Source organism: Aquila chrysaetos, chromosome 3, assembly GCF_900496995.4.
Source record: "Aquila chrysaetos chrysaetos chromosome 3, bAquChr1.4, whole genome shotgun sequence".
NCBI lineage: Eukaryota > Metazoa > Chordata > Aves > Accipitriformes > Accipitridae > Aquila > Aquila chrysaetos.
Genome location: NC_044006.1, coordinates 69,084,360 through 69,100,398, shown reverse-complemented (window position 1 = coordinate 69,100,398; position 16,039 = coordinate 69,084,360). Strand labels below are relative to the sequence as shown.

The following is a 16,039-nucleotide window of genomic DNA, read 5'->3' as shown; positions in this document are numbered from 1 at the left end:
TGAAAATTGGTTATTTTGTGCTTTTAATGCTTCTACTTAAAGTTTTAAACATTAGGTGTATTGCCCATATTTCAAACCTAATTGTTTCTGATAAGCTATCAGCAAAAAGTTAATGCTTATATTTAATTAAGTGGCACTTTCCAGAATTACTTTGCCAGTAGTACTATAATTAAATGATGTGAGAACAGTCTTTGATACATATGCTCATGTTCTTTGCTAATACCAAAAATAGAATCTGTAAATCTGTAAATAGAAAAACTGGATGCATTAAGCAGCAGGCCAGAGCAGCAGCCCGAGAAGGCTGCAGCCATTACCACATCAAACGGACTAATATTAATATCTCTCTAATGCAGCATTTTTAAGCATTTCTTGTGTTCTGATGGGCTTTTCATAATTGACCTCCATAAGTCATAAAAAATGATTAAAAAAAAGAATCTGGGAACTATGTGAATTGCTAATACCTCCTGGAATGCTGCCACATTATTTCCATCATTAGGTTATAGCTACCAGTTAGGCCTGAATTCATCTCACTTAACTTCAGCCATCTGTAAGGTGGCTGTCGAGGCACTTCCGATGAAAGAAAGGCAACCCAGAGACAGAGCTCCAGAGGGCGGTTCTTTCTTTAATAAAACACATCTCCAAAGTGGGTGGAATAGATCGTGCCCTGGAGGTGCCCACTCTTTCTCTCTCTCTTCATAGTTGGAGGCCTTAAACTAGATGCTTAACTTTTAGACAGCTGAAGTTAGTTGAAGTGAACCAGACCTCTCCCTCATGTTCCCAGGTGAGAGTTGAAAATTCTTGAACAGTGAAGATCCTTTCATAACTGAGTTTATTCGGACTTATGACTCAGTACTTGGATACCAGCCCGGGTCTGCCTGGATCTTTGGTACCAGCTTCGACAGACCCACCAGACTTTATCAGCTTTTGCTATTGGAATGTTGATGCTCTGCCAGCAACATCAAATTTAATGCTCTTTAACACAATATTCCAGGCTTTTGCTGCAAGCCACTAGCCATAAAAACAGAGAATGCTTTTACTTTGTACTTTTGCAAATACGTTTGAAGAAGGTTTTCTGAATCTAAAAGCTCTTCTGTTTTATTAGTCCTGTTTTATTAGTTGTCTGGGCTAAGGCAACAAGTGCACTGGGCAGAGCAGCATCAAAGCAGCGTTTCCTTCGCTGCTTACCAGCAAGCAACGTTCTTCTGGTCAGAAAACAAACAGAAGCCAGGAAAACAAGACCATGAATGTTTTTGAAACTATTCTTTATGTTTCTCTTTATGTAAAATTCATAAATTTTACAGGAAGCTGATCAAAAGGGATAAAAATCTGTCACTGTTAATGTTTTTATAGATTCATCCTGTTAGTCTTGCGCTCCCCAAATTACTGTTAACTTGTAACCCACTTCTATGCATGAAAAAATGTGTTGGGTTAAACCTTGTCAGGTGACTTCGGGTAGAATGCTTGGTCATTTACCAACACGGGAAGCTTGAACCACAGGTGGGATGTAGACACTTCTTCCTTTGGTAGAAGCTGAGCAGTCTGATGGACGCTGTGTTAGAGGCAACCTCAGCCTGGAGTCTCCGGAGTTAATTCCCCTGCTCCTAAGACCTTGAGATACAAATAGAAATCCCTCAACTGCTACCTCTGTCCTGTTGTTTCTAAATGTCACCAAGTCCATGGAGGTCCAGTAGCACTCTGTGCCAGCTTGCCGGACTGAGCTGCCTCCTGCAGAGTCAGTAAGATTGGCTCTTGCCTGGGTGCAGCTCCAGAGCTGACCAAGCCGTATGCTTACAAGCATAAGGTAGTGAAATCTCTCAGAACTGGAGCACTGGAGACAATCATGTAAGCGGCTCTGCAGAAGTCAGCTCAGGTCTGGTGAAGACAAACTGGGGTCACATTGTTTTACTATGGGAGTTTTGGGGATACTGACTTTGCACGCTCACCTGGATCTCTGCAGTGTTCTTCAGTATACCCGACAGTACCCCTTCTGGCTGGCTGTGCCATGTGCTGTATTTATTGCAATCCTCTGCCTTTCCCTGTAAACCAGAGAACAGAAAATTAAATATCAAGTGCACAATATAAACCAACTTAAAAAAAAAATAAATACTTCTTGTTACTGTTCAGTGTTAGATAATCTGAGCTATCAAAGATAGTAAGTTAAAAAAAAAATGCCACAATAAATTACATTTGTAATTGGTGGCTGTGTAAACTACCCGTTCTGCAAAGTCTCAGGAAATGTGTTCATATCCCACTTCTAAGACAAAGACAAACATAAACCAATTAAAATACATTTTGGATTTTTTTTTTTTATAATTACATAATCTTTGGTTTCTTTCTATAACTTTGTTTGGAAACATTTATTTACATTCTCTGTGTTTTGCTGTAGAAAATGCCAAACTGGATCTCATAGTGCTAGCCTTGCCCTCAGCTGTGAGCAAGGGACTTCTACCTTCTCATATTTTACTTTCTCTAAGTGCAAAATTGGTCTCTGAGCCTTCCCAAACATTATTCCTATATCTGAAGAGTGTTAATGGAAAGCTACGCAGTCTAGAGTCAGAATAGTGTTAGAAAATCTATGGGCAAGCTAATGTAATGCTGTCACCCATAAAACAGTTGTGTTAAAGCACAGTAGTCTCAGTTGCACTGGTGTAGACAGTGTTGTGATTTCAACACTGTAATTCCATAAGGAATTATGCTTCTTTGCCACTGTTCTGCTTGTGTGGATAAATAGAAAAATTTATGGTTGGCATCCATTGTACCATAACTTTAATATAAAATCTACTCTGTAAAGAATTAAAGTGAAGTAACTGCCTCATGTGCTACTTCTAGCTTGTTTACTGCAGGTGAGATTTTTAAAAGACTGAAGACTTTTCATACTTTTTTCTCACCTGTCATTGATTATGAAAGGTTGAGGAAAAAACCCCTTTATTTCCACATCAAGAAATGTTTAAAGCATTAAATCAAAGTCTCCTCCCAAACTACACAGCACTGACCTGCTGCTTACCTTTGCACTTGCTAGGCTAGGAATCCTCTGAGGTTTGCAACCATACCTTTTAGAAAGAGCCAGTCTAACCTACTAGTTGTCTTTTTTTTTTTTTTCCAACTGGATCAACAACTTGGACTTCACAGCTACTTGCTGATGAGAAACTAACAATGGTGCTGGGTGTCTCTTTGATCTAATTTTAAAGACTTGTTTCCATGACCACAGTTTAGCATCAAATCTTACAAGCAATATTTCTTTTGAAGCTTCTATTTCCCCCAAAGCACCAAGCCTATACTTCTCTTAGGGCTGTCCTACTACTTGCCTTGCTGATTTGTATTAGGTTCTCCTCTGTCTTTTTCTAAGTTTCCTTTTGGACTGATCCTACTCCCTTAACATAAACGCCCCCAAAACAACAAGAAGCCTTTTAATTGACTTTATTTGTGGAGCAGACATTTTAGGTGTGGAAACTCTCTTAACTTCACTTTGGCGATCTATAAATCAATGCCGCCTCCAACTTTTTAAACAAAGGGCGAGAAATGTAATTTTACAGCAATTTAAATCATGGATAAAGTCCAGATTTTTAAAATAGAATAATAACTTGGCTGCTTGTACTTTGCTCTCAGCCATGACACTCGGAAAACCACATACTCAAATGTAACCTGAAGGATGCTTAAATATATTCAAGCAGCACGAGGACTCTGTCCAGGTGCCAGCTGGAAAACGATGAACCGCAGGCCTCAAACTGGAAACGGACGCCTCACGAGGATGACGATTTTTGAGACCGAAAGGAAGACGCACACGAGGGAAGAAATTTTGTCTTCTCGCTTCTAGCAGCCAACCTCACCTATTCAGAGAGTGCTTTTTTAAACTGTTATTACTTTTGTTCTCCTTTTCCCTCAGCAACACACCTGGACATCGCTTTCTTCCCCTCCCCCCCCCCCCCCCCCCCCCCCGAGAAGCCCAGAGGGGTTTCCCACCCAACCGCCCGCCTCTGGGAGGGGGCTTACGAACCCCGGGGCAGGAATAACGACGGTGCCGTGAGGGGAAACCAGCGCCGGGGAAGGCCCCTTGCCCGCCCCGCGGCAGCCGAGGCCGATGATGGCGGCTGTCCCCGCCGGGGCGGGGGGAAACGCTCCGGCACGCGCTGCCGGCGCCCCGGCGGCGGCTCCGTGACGCGAAAGGCGACCCGCCCCCCGAGGCGCGAAGCCCCGCCCCATCGAGGCGCGAAACCCCGCCCCCCTACGCGAGGCCCCGCCCTCTGCCCCGCCCCCGCTGCAGCGCCGCCGGCCGCCGGCAGGGGGCGGTCTCTGCTTGCTCCCGGCGGGCGCGTGCCCCCCTCCCGCCCCCCGTTCGAGAAACTTCCGGAAACAGCCGGGCGGAAGTGACGCCGCACGCTGACGGCGTTTCCTGTTTGCGGCTGAGGTGAGCTTACCGCCGTTGCCGTTGTCCCGGGCTGTTGGCGGGGAGGGTGGCGGCCGCGCTGTGGAGGCACCGGGGCGGGTGAGTGCCGGGGGGCGGGGGGGGCGAGTCTGCCCCGGTGATGGGCCTCGTCTCGTTCGGCCGTGTGAGGGGAAAGGGGGGCAGCGAGGGAGCGGGAGGGGGCGGCGGTTTCTGGGCCAGGCCTCGGGTCTTACTTAGCAACGGTGCTGCTGGTAACGGGGCCTGCCGGCGCGGCTCGGCGGAGGCCCGGCCCGGCGCCGCCATGCTGCGCGCTGGAGGACCGGCGGTGGAGCGTCTCCCGCCGGGAGCCGGCGTGCCGCCTGACCCGGGGTTTTCCTTCCCAGCCCTTGGGGAGGTGCGTGGCGGCGGCCCCGGGGCGGCCGGAGCGGGGTTCGCGCGGGGGAGCGGAGCGGGCGGCGTGGATCTCCGGCACTTGGGGGCGGGCGGTGAGGGAGCCGCCCCCGGGCGCAGTGGCTGCCTCGGTTGGGCTTATCCCGTAACTGGGAGCGGAGGAGATGCAGTTTGGGATCCCCGGGCCGTACGATCCCAGATCATCTGGGTTTGTTTCTTGTTTGCCGCAAGCAGAGAAGGCCTAGGGAAAAAAAATCCGCGTTCCCCTTTATGCTTGTAGTGGTTTCAGTTACGAAAAGGTGAGGGAGAGCCTCAGTTCACCCTTTGCTCATGAACGTGTTAAACAGACGTTTTACTTAAAGTCCTTTTCTTCGCAGCGTGCTTTTTTGGTATGCTTGTAAACTCAAAGTGCTTCCCCCCCCCCCCCCCCCCCCCCGACAGAAGTGGTTTAGTTAAATTCTGTTTTGCGTTTATTAACTCAGCGTAGGGTCAGTAGTAAGGTTTGTTGTGCGTGAAGGCGGTAGGTGGGGTCAGGTGTTTTGAACTCGCTGTTGCCAAGTTCCAAGCTGAATTGAAAATTGTCACTGGCAGGTAAGGAACATAGTCTGTCGTCAGTATTTGCTGGACTTCTGAGAAGGCAGGGGGTTGGGAAGTGAAGTTATTTGTGACCATTGTTCCTGTTTGTAGCTATGCTTTATGCTGTGTTACAGTTTTACTGTCAGAGCTCTCCTTAGCTGCTGAAAACCTGTGCTGCAGGCTTGAGCCATTCTAATGAAAGCACTAGAAAAGATTATTCAAAATACTGAGCGAATTTATTTTGAATCCTGATAATAATAAACTACTTGTTTGGTTCTCATTTGGACACAGTAACATCATAGAAGCTAAATTTGTAACAATGCTAATGTGCAAATGGTCAAGCTTGTGACATTGCGTAGTCAATCAGTGATTGAGCCCTGAGTTTTTAGGATATAAAGTGTCAAAAAGTGATAAGAACAAGGTGTTGACACAGAGGGAACAGCTGGAATGAAAGTCGGCTCTGCCCCTCTGGTCCTCTGAGGTTGCAGTTACTGCTTCCTGCTGACCTTAATTTTTGTTTATTCTTTGGAGATCCCTGTGCTCTAGTTAGGAGGATTTTATGTTCAGCTGATGATCAAGAGCCTGGTGGTTAAAGTACCATTTAGTTTGCTGGATTATGTTGCAAAAGAAGATTTGTTTGTACCAGTGAGTAAGTGTATTTACAGATCTTGTCTCTGTGATTATGTTTTTTGTGTTGTTTTTTTTTATTTTGAACAACCAAAATGCTAACTAGCGCACAGTACTGGTCTAACTTTGTTTCCCCTTCTTGGTTCTCATGCTGCCTTTTCAGTGGAGAACAAGAGACTGCTCAAAATGGAAGTTAATTTAGGATTAAATTTTCTTAAATAATCTCAGACATTGGAGGAGAAATTTGAATTGCTACTCTTACTGGCAGTACTGTTTAAACTGCAATGTTAATAATAATTTCTCTATCTGTAAACTGCAAAGTTCCCCTCGTTCTCTATTGGATTTGTCTTTTTAGCACTTGTGCTTTCTGACTACAGCACATTCTTACCAAAACAACTTTTCTCTGTGGTATTTTCTTCTGTATTTCCTAGATTGATGCACTTTGCCAATTTATCTTGGCTGGACTTTGGGAGAAAGCATGCAAGGCTTCCCTTTTGTGTAATGCAGAATTTTTAGTTGGAGAGATAATGTGTCTTGCTATTTTTTTTTTTTAATAGATATATAAACTTAAATACCTACTGTATTCTTTCTTTCATCCACCAGAAATTTTGGAATGTATGTGGAGAGAGGAAACAACTTCTGTTAAATCATCATCTCAATAACAAGGATATATGACTTCCTAAAAGTATTTGGACTGTATTGAGGAAAGAAATAACTGGTTTTTGTTTTTTTTGTTTTTTAAACTGTAAAACTTTCAGGACTCCTACATCTGTACATCTGTGCTTAACACATTGATACAGTTAGGTCTTTGAGCTGAGGTCGTGCGGGATGAGGGTGATGTTTGTGTTTTACTGTGAGTCCAGAGGCATTGAAGGTCTAGCCTGGAATTGACTGAAATGTCACACCAGGTTGAACAGAGTGAGTGCAGCCACGCGTGCTAGTTGTGTTCTGCTCTTGTGCTGCTGGCTATAGAAGATAGTGCATCTCGGTCATGTCAATACGCCGGACTTCCAGACTTGAGCAGACCATCTGTTTCTTACGATATAAATAATGATGTTTTGAAGGGAATGTATTGCCTCAGTTTTCAATTTAGTTGTGTTAGGCTTAATATTCTAGTATTTTGCTCCTTAAGTAGGAAGTGCTCCATTTCTTTAATAGCATTTATAAAGAACCTTGTCAGCTGTGTCCTGAAAACATTTTCTGTTGACAGCTTTTTCTTTGTCTTGATGTATTCAAGAAATGGAAGGACTAGGGAGAAATTACTTAGCTTTGTCAAAACTTGTTGGATCTGATCTATGATTGTTGTTTATTTCCAGATAGATTTAAATTAAAACTGTAGTTTATGATATTAGTAGGTTTAAATTATGTTTTCTTTGCTTTTTCAATGAAATACTACATTTGGATGAATGTTAGATTTTTCTTAAGTTTAAACCTAATGAAAGCATTATTCTGCTTCTGTCTAACTGCTAGGGAAGAAATAATTCATGCATATGAATTTCACTCCTACGGTTACTAGTTGTATGTTTCATCTATGTTTTCTATTTGTTCTGAATAAGTAGTGAAATCCCACTGATATTAGTGAGAACTCAGTACTTAATAAGGATCTTAAAGCTCATGTAATAAGTCTGAAGCCAGACATAGCTACATTGCAGCCAGTTTTTGTTAAAACTTTGTTAATTCTTTTGATTAGAAGAAATTCTTTTCTGTCTTAATGTAGTCTGAATCTATGACAGCCTGTCATCGTTGTTCTGAAAAAGAAATTGTTGTTTGCTTTAATGTAACATTTTTTTTTTTTTTTTGCTGGTTGGCTTAAGTAAAATTATCATGACTCCAGAAACTACTTCAGGGGAAGTGTGTAGAAACTTCAAACTATTTTCTTTTCCCTGAAGGATCATCTGGTTGCATGTGATTATTTGGCTGAAACTTTCTGGACCCAATCTTTGCCAGTTGAGGCTTTCACCATTTTTAATCGCTTAATCAAACACAGATCATACATTTTTTAAAATGAGTTAGGAACATTTTTTACTTTGTATAAAATAGCCTTTTATGGTTAGTTTTAGGAGGGTGCCAGTGTTCCAGATATTTGTATGACACAATTCCAAATTTGGACACCTGGGTGGTTGTGTTTTGGAAAAATGCCCCTTTGCTTTAAGGAGAGATCATGAATAAGTACCCCTTGATTCAAGGCATGCTCATAGATCAGATGGATAAGCAGTAGAGTATAAGCCAAGGGTATGAGGGTAGCCTATTTATTCACTGATCTACTTACTTCCTTTTCCAGTTTTTGTTAGCTAGTGTTTATATTTCTTTCACAGATGAAGATTTTTGATTTCCTGTGTTTCCATTTTTGGTAGGTTAATTGTTTTTTAATGGTTTCTTACTTGTTGCCCTTTACAGGCTTTCCATGTGCCAGGCAGTAATATGGACAAGCAAGTCCTGTAGTTCTTGCCACAGTTGCGTCTTGCTCTCCTTGGGGAGAAGAGTAATGGGCCAGATTCTTTGTAATGTCTTGCATTGAGGGGTGATGGAGCCTTGTACAGGTGGCTCTTTTTTGGTTGTGGTGGGTTTTTGTTGTAGTTTTTTAAATAGAACTTTAACTGGAAGGTAAAGCAGTCATCCAACTACCTTTTCCCCTCTATGAACTGCATCCTCTCATATAATAATCACTGTATTCAAATCCACTCTGTTTTCTGACATAGAAGCAGGATGTTTGATGTAAACATGAGATTAAACTAAGCTTTTTGGAATGTTCATTTTATTAGATTCATCTCATGGGGATGCTGTGGTAGTATTAAGAATATGAGTATAAACATTGCTATTTAAGTACATTTTATTAACTTTAATTATATGGTCAATTTATATTTTTCCATGAAACAATAAATTTCAGGAATCTGTGAAGTTAAACTGTGACAGCTTTTCTAAGCTTAGGTAAGTAGAAGTTAAAAGTACTGAAGTTTTTAATATACCTTACTCTGTACCACACTACATATATCAGTGGGAAGAAAAATTTAACGTTGGTGCAGTGTTTAAATGTATTTGCCAGATTAATTAATCGCAAGCTTTATACAGGTTTTCTTGCTTTGTATTATTGCACTCATCAGAATTAAAGTAACTTTCTTTTAGTTCCTTAGCATTCTTAAACTTCCCCTTACAAAGATTTTCTGGTATACAGTGTGGGTGTTTTTATGTTAGCACTTCTACAGTGCTAGCAGAGTGGACCTTTGCTAGTACAGCCAAGAGACTGCTCATGGTCTCAGCTCAGTTACATATGGCACATCCCAGATATTGGTGCTAGAACTGATGAAGATATCTTCATTTTATTTGGGATTTGGCCAATGTTTTGAGACTTATATAGCTTCCTGTGTTGCTGCGTTGTACTAGGTAAAATGCATTTGTTGCCTGAGTGGTGTTCCGCTCTGAAGAGTTGTGGTGTGAGATTTGTCTTTTTTGGGGTAGGGCGTAGGATGACACCAGAAGGCAGTTTCTATAACCAGTATCTGTGTATTAGAGGCAGTGATATCTTCAAAGCAGTGACCTCTTCAAGCCAGTGAGAACTCCTTGAGCTGCTGCTACAAATGTGTCTTGGAAGCCTTGGGAAATAGCGCTTCATGGTTGATCTTTATTTACCCTTCTTTTAGACGGTGTGGTGGGTTGACCTTGGCTGGATGCCAGGTGGCCACCAAAGCTGCTCTGTCACTCCCCCCCTCAGCTGGACAGGGGAGAGAAAATATAATGAAAAGCTCATGGGTCAAGATAAGGACAGGGAGAGATCATTCACCAATTACTGTGATGGGCAAAAAAGAGTCTACTCGGGGGAAAATTAACTTAATTTATTACCAATCAAACCAGAGTAGGGCAATGAGAAATAAAACCAAATCATAAACCACCTTCCCTCCACCCCTTCCTTCTTCCTGGGCATACTTCACTCCTGGATTCTCTACCTACCCCCCCAGTGGCACAGACAGGGGGACGGGGAATGGGGGTTGTGGTCAGTTCATCACACGTTGTCTCTGCCGCTCCTTCCTCCTCAGGGGCAGGACTCCTCACTTGTCCCCTGCTCCGGTGTGGGGTCCCTTCTGTGGGAGACAGTTCTCCATGAACTTCTCCAACGTGAGTCCTTCCCATGGGCCGCAGTTCTTCATGAGCTGCTCCAGCGTGGGTCCCTTCCCTGGGCTGCAGTCCTTCAGGCACAGCCTGCTCCAGCGTGGGTCCCCCACGGGGTCACAAGTCCTGCCAGAAAACCTGCTCCAGCATGGGCTCCTCTCTCCATGGGGCCACAGGTCTTGCCAGGAACCTGCTCTGGTGTGGGCTTCCCACGGGGTCACAGCCTCCTTCGGGCACCCACCTGCTCCGGCGTGGGGTCCTCCCCGGACTGCAGGTGGAGATCTGCTCCCCTGTGGACCTCCCTGGGCTGCAGGGGGACAGCCTGCCTCACCATGGTCTTCCCCACGGGCTGCAGGGGAATCTCTGCTCCAGTGCCTGGAGCACCTTCTGCCCCTCCTTCTTCACTGACCTTGGGGTCTGCAGGGTTGTTTCTCTCACATGTACTCACTCCTCTCTCTGGTTGTAATTTCTGTTCTGCAGCAACTTTTTTTTCCCCCTTCTTAAATACATTATCACAGAGGTGCTACTGCTGTCGCTGATGGGCTCAGCCTTGGCCAGCTGCGGGTCGGTCTTGAAGCCGGCTGGCATTGGCTCTAGTGGATGTAGGGGAAGCTTCTAGCAGCTTCTCACAGAAGCCATCCCTGTAGTCCCCAGCTACCAAAGCCTTGCCATGCAAACCCAATACAGGCGGGTAACTTGGGAGAGATACAGGCAAGTTATTACAATTCATGGATTGCATTTGAAATCAGTAGCTTGTAAGCAAATGAAGTGACTGAACTTCATCTGAAGTTTGCTACTTTAAGACTGAAAATATTTTTATATGTCTCTGAATTTACTGTACTGTAAATAATTAAAAGCTTAGCAAAGGTGTCTTAGCTATATAATAAACAAGAAATACTAGAAAACTTTGAAAGTGTGTGTGTTGCTTGGTATTCTTTGTATGGCCCTAGATCCACAACAGTATTAATGCTAGTGTAGCCTTGCTCATACTTTGAAGGAGCGTAAAATTTCATCAGGTCCAGCTGACATACTGCTTTCTAATAAAATTCTTGGAATGTGAAAAGTCACATTTTTTTAATCATAAGTTGCAATTCGCAAAGATCCTCAAGTGTGCTCATCATCTATTAACATACCAGAGACATCTCTATATTGGTCAGTTGCTATTGAGTAGGTCAGACGCAAGCTCCAGCTGAACTGGCATTCAGAACAGGGTATTTATTCTTCCTGTGTTGCCAGCAGGATGCAATCCTTTAGATACGTTCATAGAAAGCAGGCAGGTACTAGGAATGGGATGGATGTGCTACTTGCACAGGATGTTGGTGACTGGCTGCTTTGTGAATTGCATGAACCAGGAATTTGGAACTCCATCTCCCTCTACCCAGGTGACTGCACTAGTCACTAAGCTTGAGCTATTCTGGCACCTTTCAGGACTCTCTGTGCTGCCCTGTTGCTTCACAGCCAGAAATAGATAACTTTTTCTGACTAGGCTGACTGCAAAGGTCGCATGCCCCTTGCTGTCTGAATTCTTTCCTGACTGATTTAAGAATTTCTTGTTCGGATACCTTCCTCCCTTCCGTATTTAGTTAGGGGTGCTGCTTTGTCATCCCTGAAGGTTATGCATCTGATTTCTCTTCTCTTCTCTTCTCTTCTTATAAAAGTTTATAGCTCTCTACATATCTATCTTCTGTAATTCTTCTCATGCCTTTTACGTAGCTGAGGACTTTGCCATAAGGAGAGTTTGAGCCAGGTTTCAGGGTAACTAAACTGATCTAGCTTTGGGCTCTGCTGTAAGAGGGAGGTCTCAAGCCTGGTCGTGTACTCCTATCAGTTGCCCTGAGTTAGTATGAGCATTCAGGGCTTCTGCTTGGTAAGCCAGAACAAAGCTGACTTCTCTGTAAGCTATGGAAACTTTTGGTTCACATAAACATTTGGATGTTTGATTTGTTCATGCTCCAAAGAAGGAGTTAGAGTAGCTGATAGCATCCTGTAAACATAGTGCAATTAGGAACACAAGTAACTGTAGACTTTTGCAAGCAAACACGAAGGCCATGAAACAACTTCTTTCATCTGGAGGTTTTTTTGCTTGTTTTTGCTTTTGAGACTTTGAAGATTTTCTGTGGTTGGAGGTGGGAAATTAGCTAATGTGGGCTGGCTTCCTTGTGGCTTTGGAAAAAAAACCTCTTGAATGCCTAGTTAAGGAGCCTTGCTTGTGTATTTGGAGACAAATTGTTTTTTAAATTTGGGGTTGGAAGAAGATTTTTGTCGTGCCATTTTGGTTAGGACAGTTGAGTATTTTTGCATTTCGTTTTGCAGGAAGGTATATGGTTTGCTGCTTTGAAAGTTTTAGGCATTTTCACCGTGCAGATTTCTACTAGCCTTAAAATTACTGATTTTTTTTTTTTTTTTTAATCAGCCATTTTCTGTTTTGTTATAAGTTGATGGTCAGCTGTTTTCTATTTTGCTATAAGTTGATGGTGGTTGCTTTCCTGAGTGAGTATTTTCAATATTTTTTTCCTGGAAAGATTGGAGACAGAGGTCTTTTCTAGTTTGTGACTGTTGGGTTGGGTTTTTGGGTGTTGTTTTTGTTTTGGTTTTTTTTTTTTTTGTTTGTTTGTTTGGTTTTTTTGTCTTACTGGAAGTTGAGCAAAAATCCAAATATTTTTAAGGGGCTAAATATTAGCTGATGCTGTTTCATGGTTTTGCATGTTTTGCTTAAGCTGGACAAAAAAAAGCTGCAGATTAATTTTTTTCATGTAAATATTGCTAAAACCTTTTTGCACACAGGAGAAAAGTTCCTGTGATACCTAAATTTTAGGAGTGCAGTTCTATGGTAACTTTGTGGTAACTAGCAATAGAAATAATGATCAATCGGAGATGAACCCTTACTGTTACCCAAATGTTTAAGAGAAGGAGAATATAAACAGTTTGTTTTCTTTAGAGAGCTGCTGGCTTGTCTTAATTCCAGACTTTAGATTAGTGGCAAGAAAAAAACTGAACAATAACACACTCAAAAAAGATAGAATATGCAAGCCCCAGACATTTCTTTCAAACAAATAATTCCTCTGTTCTTGGAGGAGTTGCTTTTTAGGGTCTGAGTAATCTGTTAAGAGCTGGTCATGTTGCCTCAGCACTCACTTTTGGTCCCAACGTCAGGCTTCTTAGGGTATATTGGTATATGTGTTGAGTCTGAACTTATAACACTGCAGCACTGTTTTTAAAGAAACAGCTAAAGTGTTTAAAGAAATATATGTTGAAATCAATATGACTACCAGTGTGTACAAAGTTCTCTAGGAAAAGATGTGATTTATTTTTTGCACCTAAGTTGCTTTTCCTACCTGCTTATTCTAGCTAGAAGCTTGAGTTTTGAATTTTCCCTTTAAGATATCTGCCTAAATTGAGAGGAGTGCTAATGCAAGTCTTGTATTTAAGAAAAAAAGGAGAATATGGAAAAAACAGTTAGTATGGTATGTACTCTTAGGTGTTGTGGCTTCCTGCTCTTGGCTCACTGGTTTTAGGGTAGTATCTCTTAGGAGGGGCTCTGACCTCTAGCCTTAAGCTTGACTCATACTAGATTCTCCCCACCCCGATTTCTTTCTGTATGTTCCATATATGCTATTACTCATAAGGATTGGCTACAGGATTTGATAACATCCTTAACACATGCTAACCTTGCTCCTCACTTGTGGATTTGTAGAGTTGTTATTCTGATCATTGTTTGGGAAACAGCAAAACTAGTGAGGCTAGTTGATAGCAAATAGTGTGGGATATTTTTGGTAATCTATATGTTTACATATTGAACCCTACCATTACTATATTAGTACTGGCATTCTTAATGTTCATTTTAATGCATGTCTCCCAACTTCCCTTGGTGTTGGTCACTGTATTAACTATACCCTTACGATTTTCTTAAGTGTGGAGGTTTCTTCAAAGGGCAAAGTTAATTAGAGGTCTGTTTGCCTGCTACACTTTAATTTTGTAAGTGTTTGTGGCACTGTATGGTTAACTAGATTGCTAAAACCACTCAAGTTTTAAAAACACGTAGCTCCTGCAATACGTTTGCTTCTGTAAGTAGTTTGGCGGGGGGAGGCAGCGTGGCAGGGTATCTCTTAAACTGGTTTTGCCATTTGAGGAAATGTGTGTGTAACGACATCCCTAATTAAGCTTTAACCTACAACAGCAACGTATTGTGAAGATGTACCAATTTATTGTAAAAGGAAATCTCTCTTTAATGTTTATATCCCAGGATTTTGAAAGATACATGTAATACTAGTACAATAAATTTATTTCAGAATATTTCATTGGGCTATATCATGCTTGATTCTTTCAGCATTTATGTGAAAGAACATGAAAACGAGACTCTGCTGGGGCTGAAATGAAAAACACTGAATGACTTGGGGACAGGGTGGGGAAGTGATTTCAATGAATTTTTGTTCTTGATGCACAGGGTAAGAAAACGTGACTAATACATTGCTGTATTGTTATGTTCTAAGTATATTTGGGTGACTTTGCCTGGAACACGTTGATAACTCACTAAAAAGGTCAGTGTTGCCTTGTTGAATTGCCAAAGTGGAGACTTACAGTGGTGGGGAGAAGCCGCCTTTGCAAGAGGAGATGATATGTTCTTGAAATTTTTAGAAAGGTCTTTAATCTTAGTGGTCATTTAATTGAAGTAATGGTTAGTATAATTGTTCCTTGTAACTATTCTCTAATATTGACAAGAAACTGTCAGTATTTAAATTGAGTAGGGCAAATGCTTTTTCTTTTAACTTGTAGGTTTCTTAGGACTCTTGTGAAAACTTTATTCTTTTATTCTAAGAAACACAAGGTGCCTCTGTACTTGAGTTGGTTAGTTAACCTTGCAGTTTGAGCAATCTTGCCTGGCTATGTACTTTGTGTTCATAAACATAAAGGAAGTAAATGGAATTTGGTAGCTTTGGCAATATGTGAATTTTCTGTCAAGGTTTGGGTACAAGAAAGGCTTATTGGAAACTATAGGTGGAATTTCAGATTTCTAAGACCTGCACATACATTGCTTTCTTTGAAGGGAGCAGTATCTCAGTGTAAGTAATGTTCTGAACAGGAGATGTGAAAGATGTGGCCCTTTGTTTATGCTCATATGTGCTTAAGACCTGACATAGGTGTCAGAGATGATATAAAGTGAACATGATACATGGTTTCTTTTGCATTCAGAGTTATTAATGTATATATCAAAATGGTGACATACTGTACATACTCTTCATAATATACTGATTAAATCTAGCTTTTCAGTCTAATTTTTTTCAGGAACCTGCTGTTTACCTATGTCTCTGTGCACTGTGTTTCAGTGGGATTAAAGAACATAAACAGAAATCAGAATCAAAGTAATTGTTTGATCTGTCAACCTAAAATAAAGCATGGGGTTTGGAACATTCAGATTTCTAAAAACAAGCAGCTCTCTCAGATCAGGTTTGGTAATGGAAGATACTAGGCTCCTACCTGACTTTTATGAATTAGCATTACTAAACTAGCTTCATTTACAAGTTCTTGTTGTTACAGGACTTGAAAGGCGCAGCTGTTGTTAACAAGACAACTACTGAAACATGGTGGATTACTATGAAGTTCTGGGAGTGCAAAAGCATGCCTCAGCAGAAGATATTAAAAAAGCGTAAGTATCACTGTATATATATATATATATATATATATATATAAGATAAGGTATGTATTTTAAGGAACAAATATAATCACGTGGTTTCTGGATTATCACTTCATTGTTAATACTAGGATGAGTAGTAGTAGTAATCTGAGGTGATGCTGAGGTGATGCCTTTGCTAACAGAGAAATATACAGTGTTCTGAAGTAAAAGCATTTGCTCATTTTTATGAAATTGGGAAAAGAATCCTGAGTACTGCTAAAGTGAAAATGCCATCAGTCACTGTTTTTTGATCATTGTTAAATACATTTTCGTCCAAGTGTGCCTCC

At 41.6% G+C, this 16,039-nt stretch overlaps 1 protein-coding gene and 1 long non-coding RNA gene across 10 annotated transcripts in view; one reads left to right on the top strand and one right to left on the bottom strand.

Annotated features, from left to right (window-relative positions):
* Positions 1 to 1,374: 1,374 nt before the first annotated feature.
* Positions 1,375 to 4,136, bottom strand: LOC115339224. Its single transcript, XR_003922662.2, has 3 exons — positions 3,995 to 4,136; positions 1,944 to 2,036; positions 1,375 to 1,608 (listed from the first exon to the last, which is right to left on the bottom strand). It is a non-coding gene; the product is annotated as an uncharacterized LOC115339224 (long non-coding RNA).
* A 189-nt stretch (positions 4,137 to 4,325) lies between these two features.
* The window catches only part of DNAJB6 (DnaJ heat shock protein family (Hsp40) member B6), a 123,032-nt gene continuing 111,318 nt past the window's right edge, over positions 4,326 to 16,039 (top strand). For 8 of the 9 annotated variants that reach the window (XM_041122675.1, XM_041122674.1, XM_041122670.1 and 5 more), the window contains exons 1-2: positions 4,364 to 4,483; positions 15,617 to 15,725. In XM_041122675.1, coding sequence (XP_040978609.1) covers positions 15,661 to 15,725 — 65 coding nt within the window. In that variant the 5' untranslated portion in view covers positions 4,364 to 4,483; positions 15,617 to 15,660. Of the gene's footprint in view, positions 4,484 to 15,616; positions 15,726 to 16,039 lie in introns of all 9 variants that reach the window. The other variant, XM_030008220.2, reaches the window with a different exon arrangement.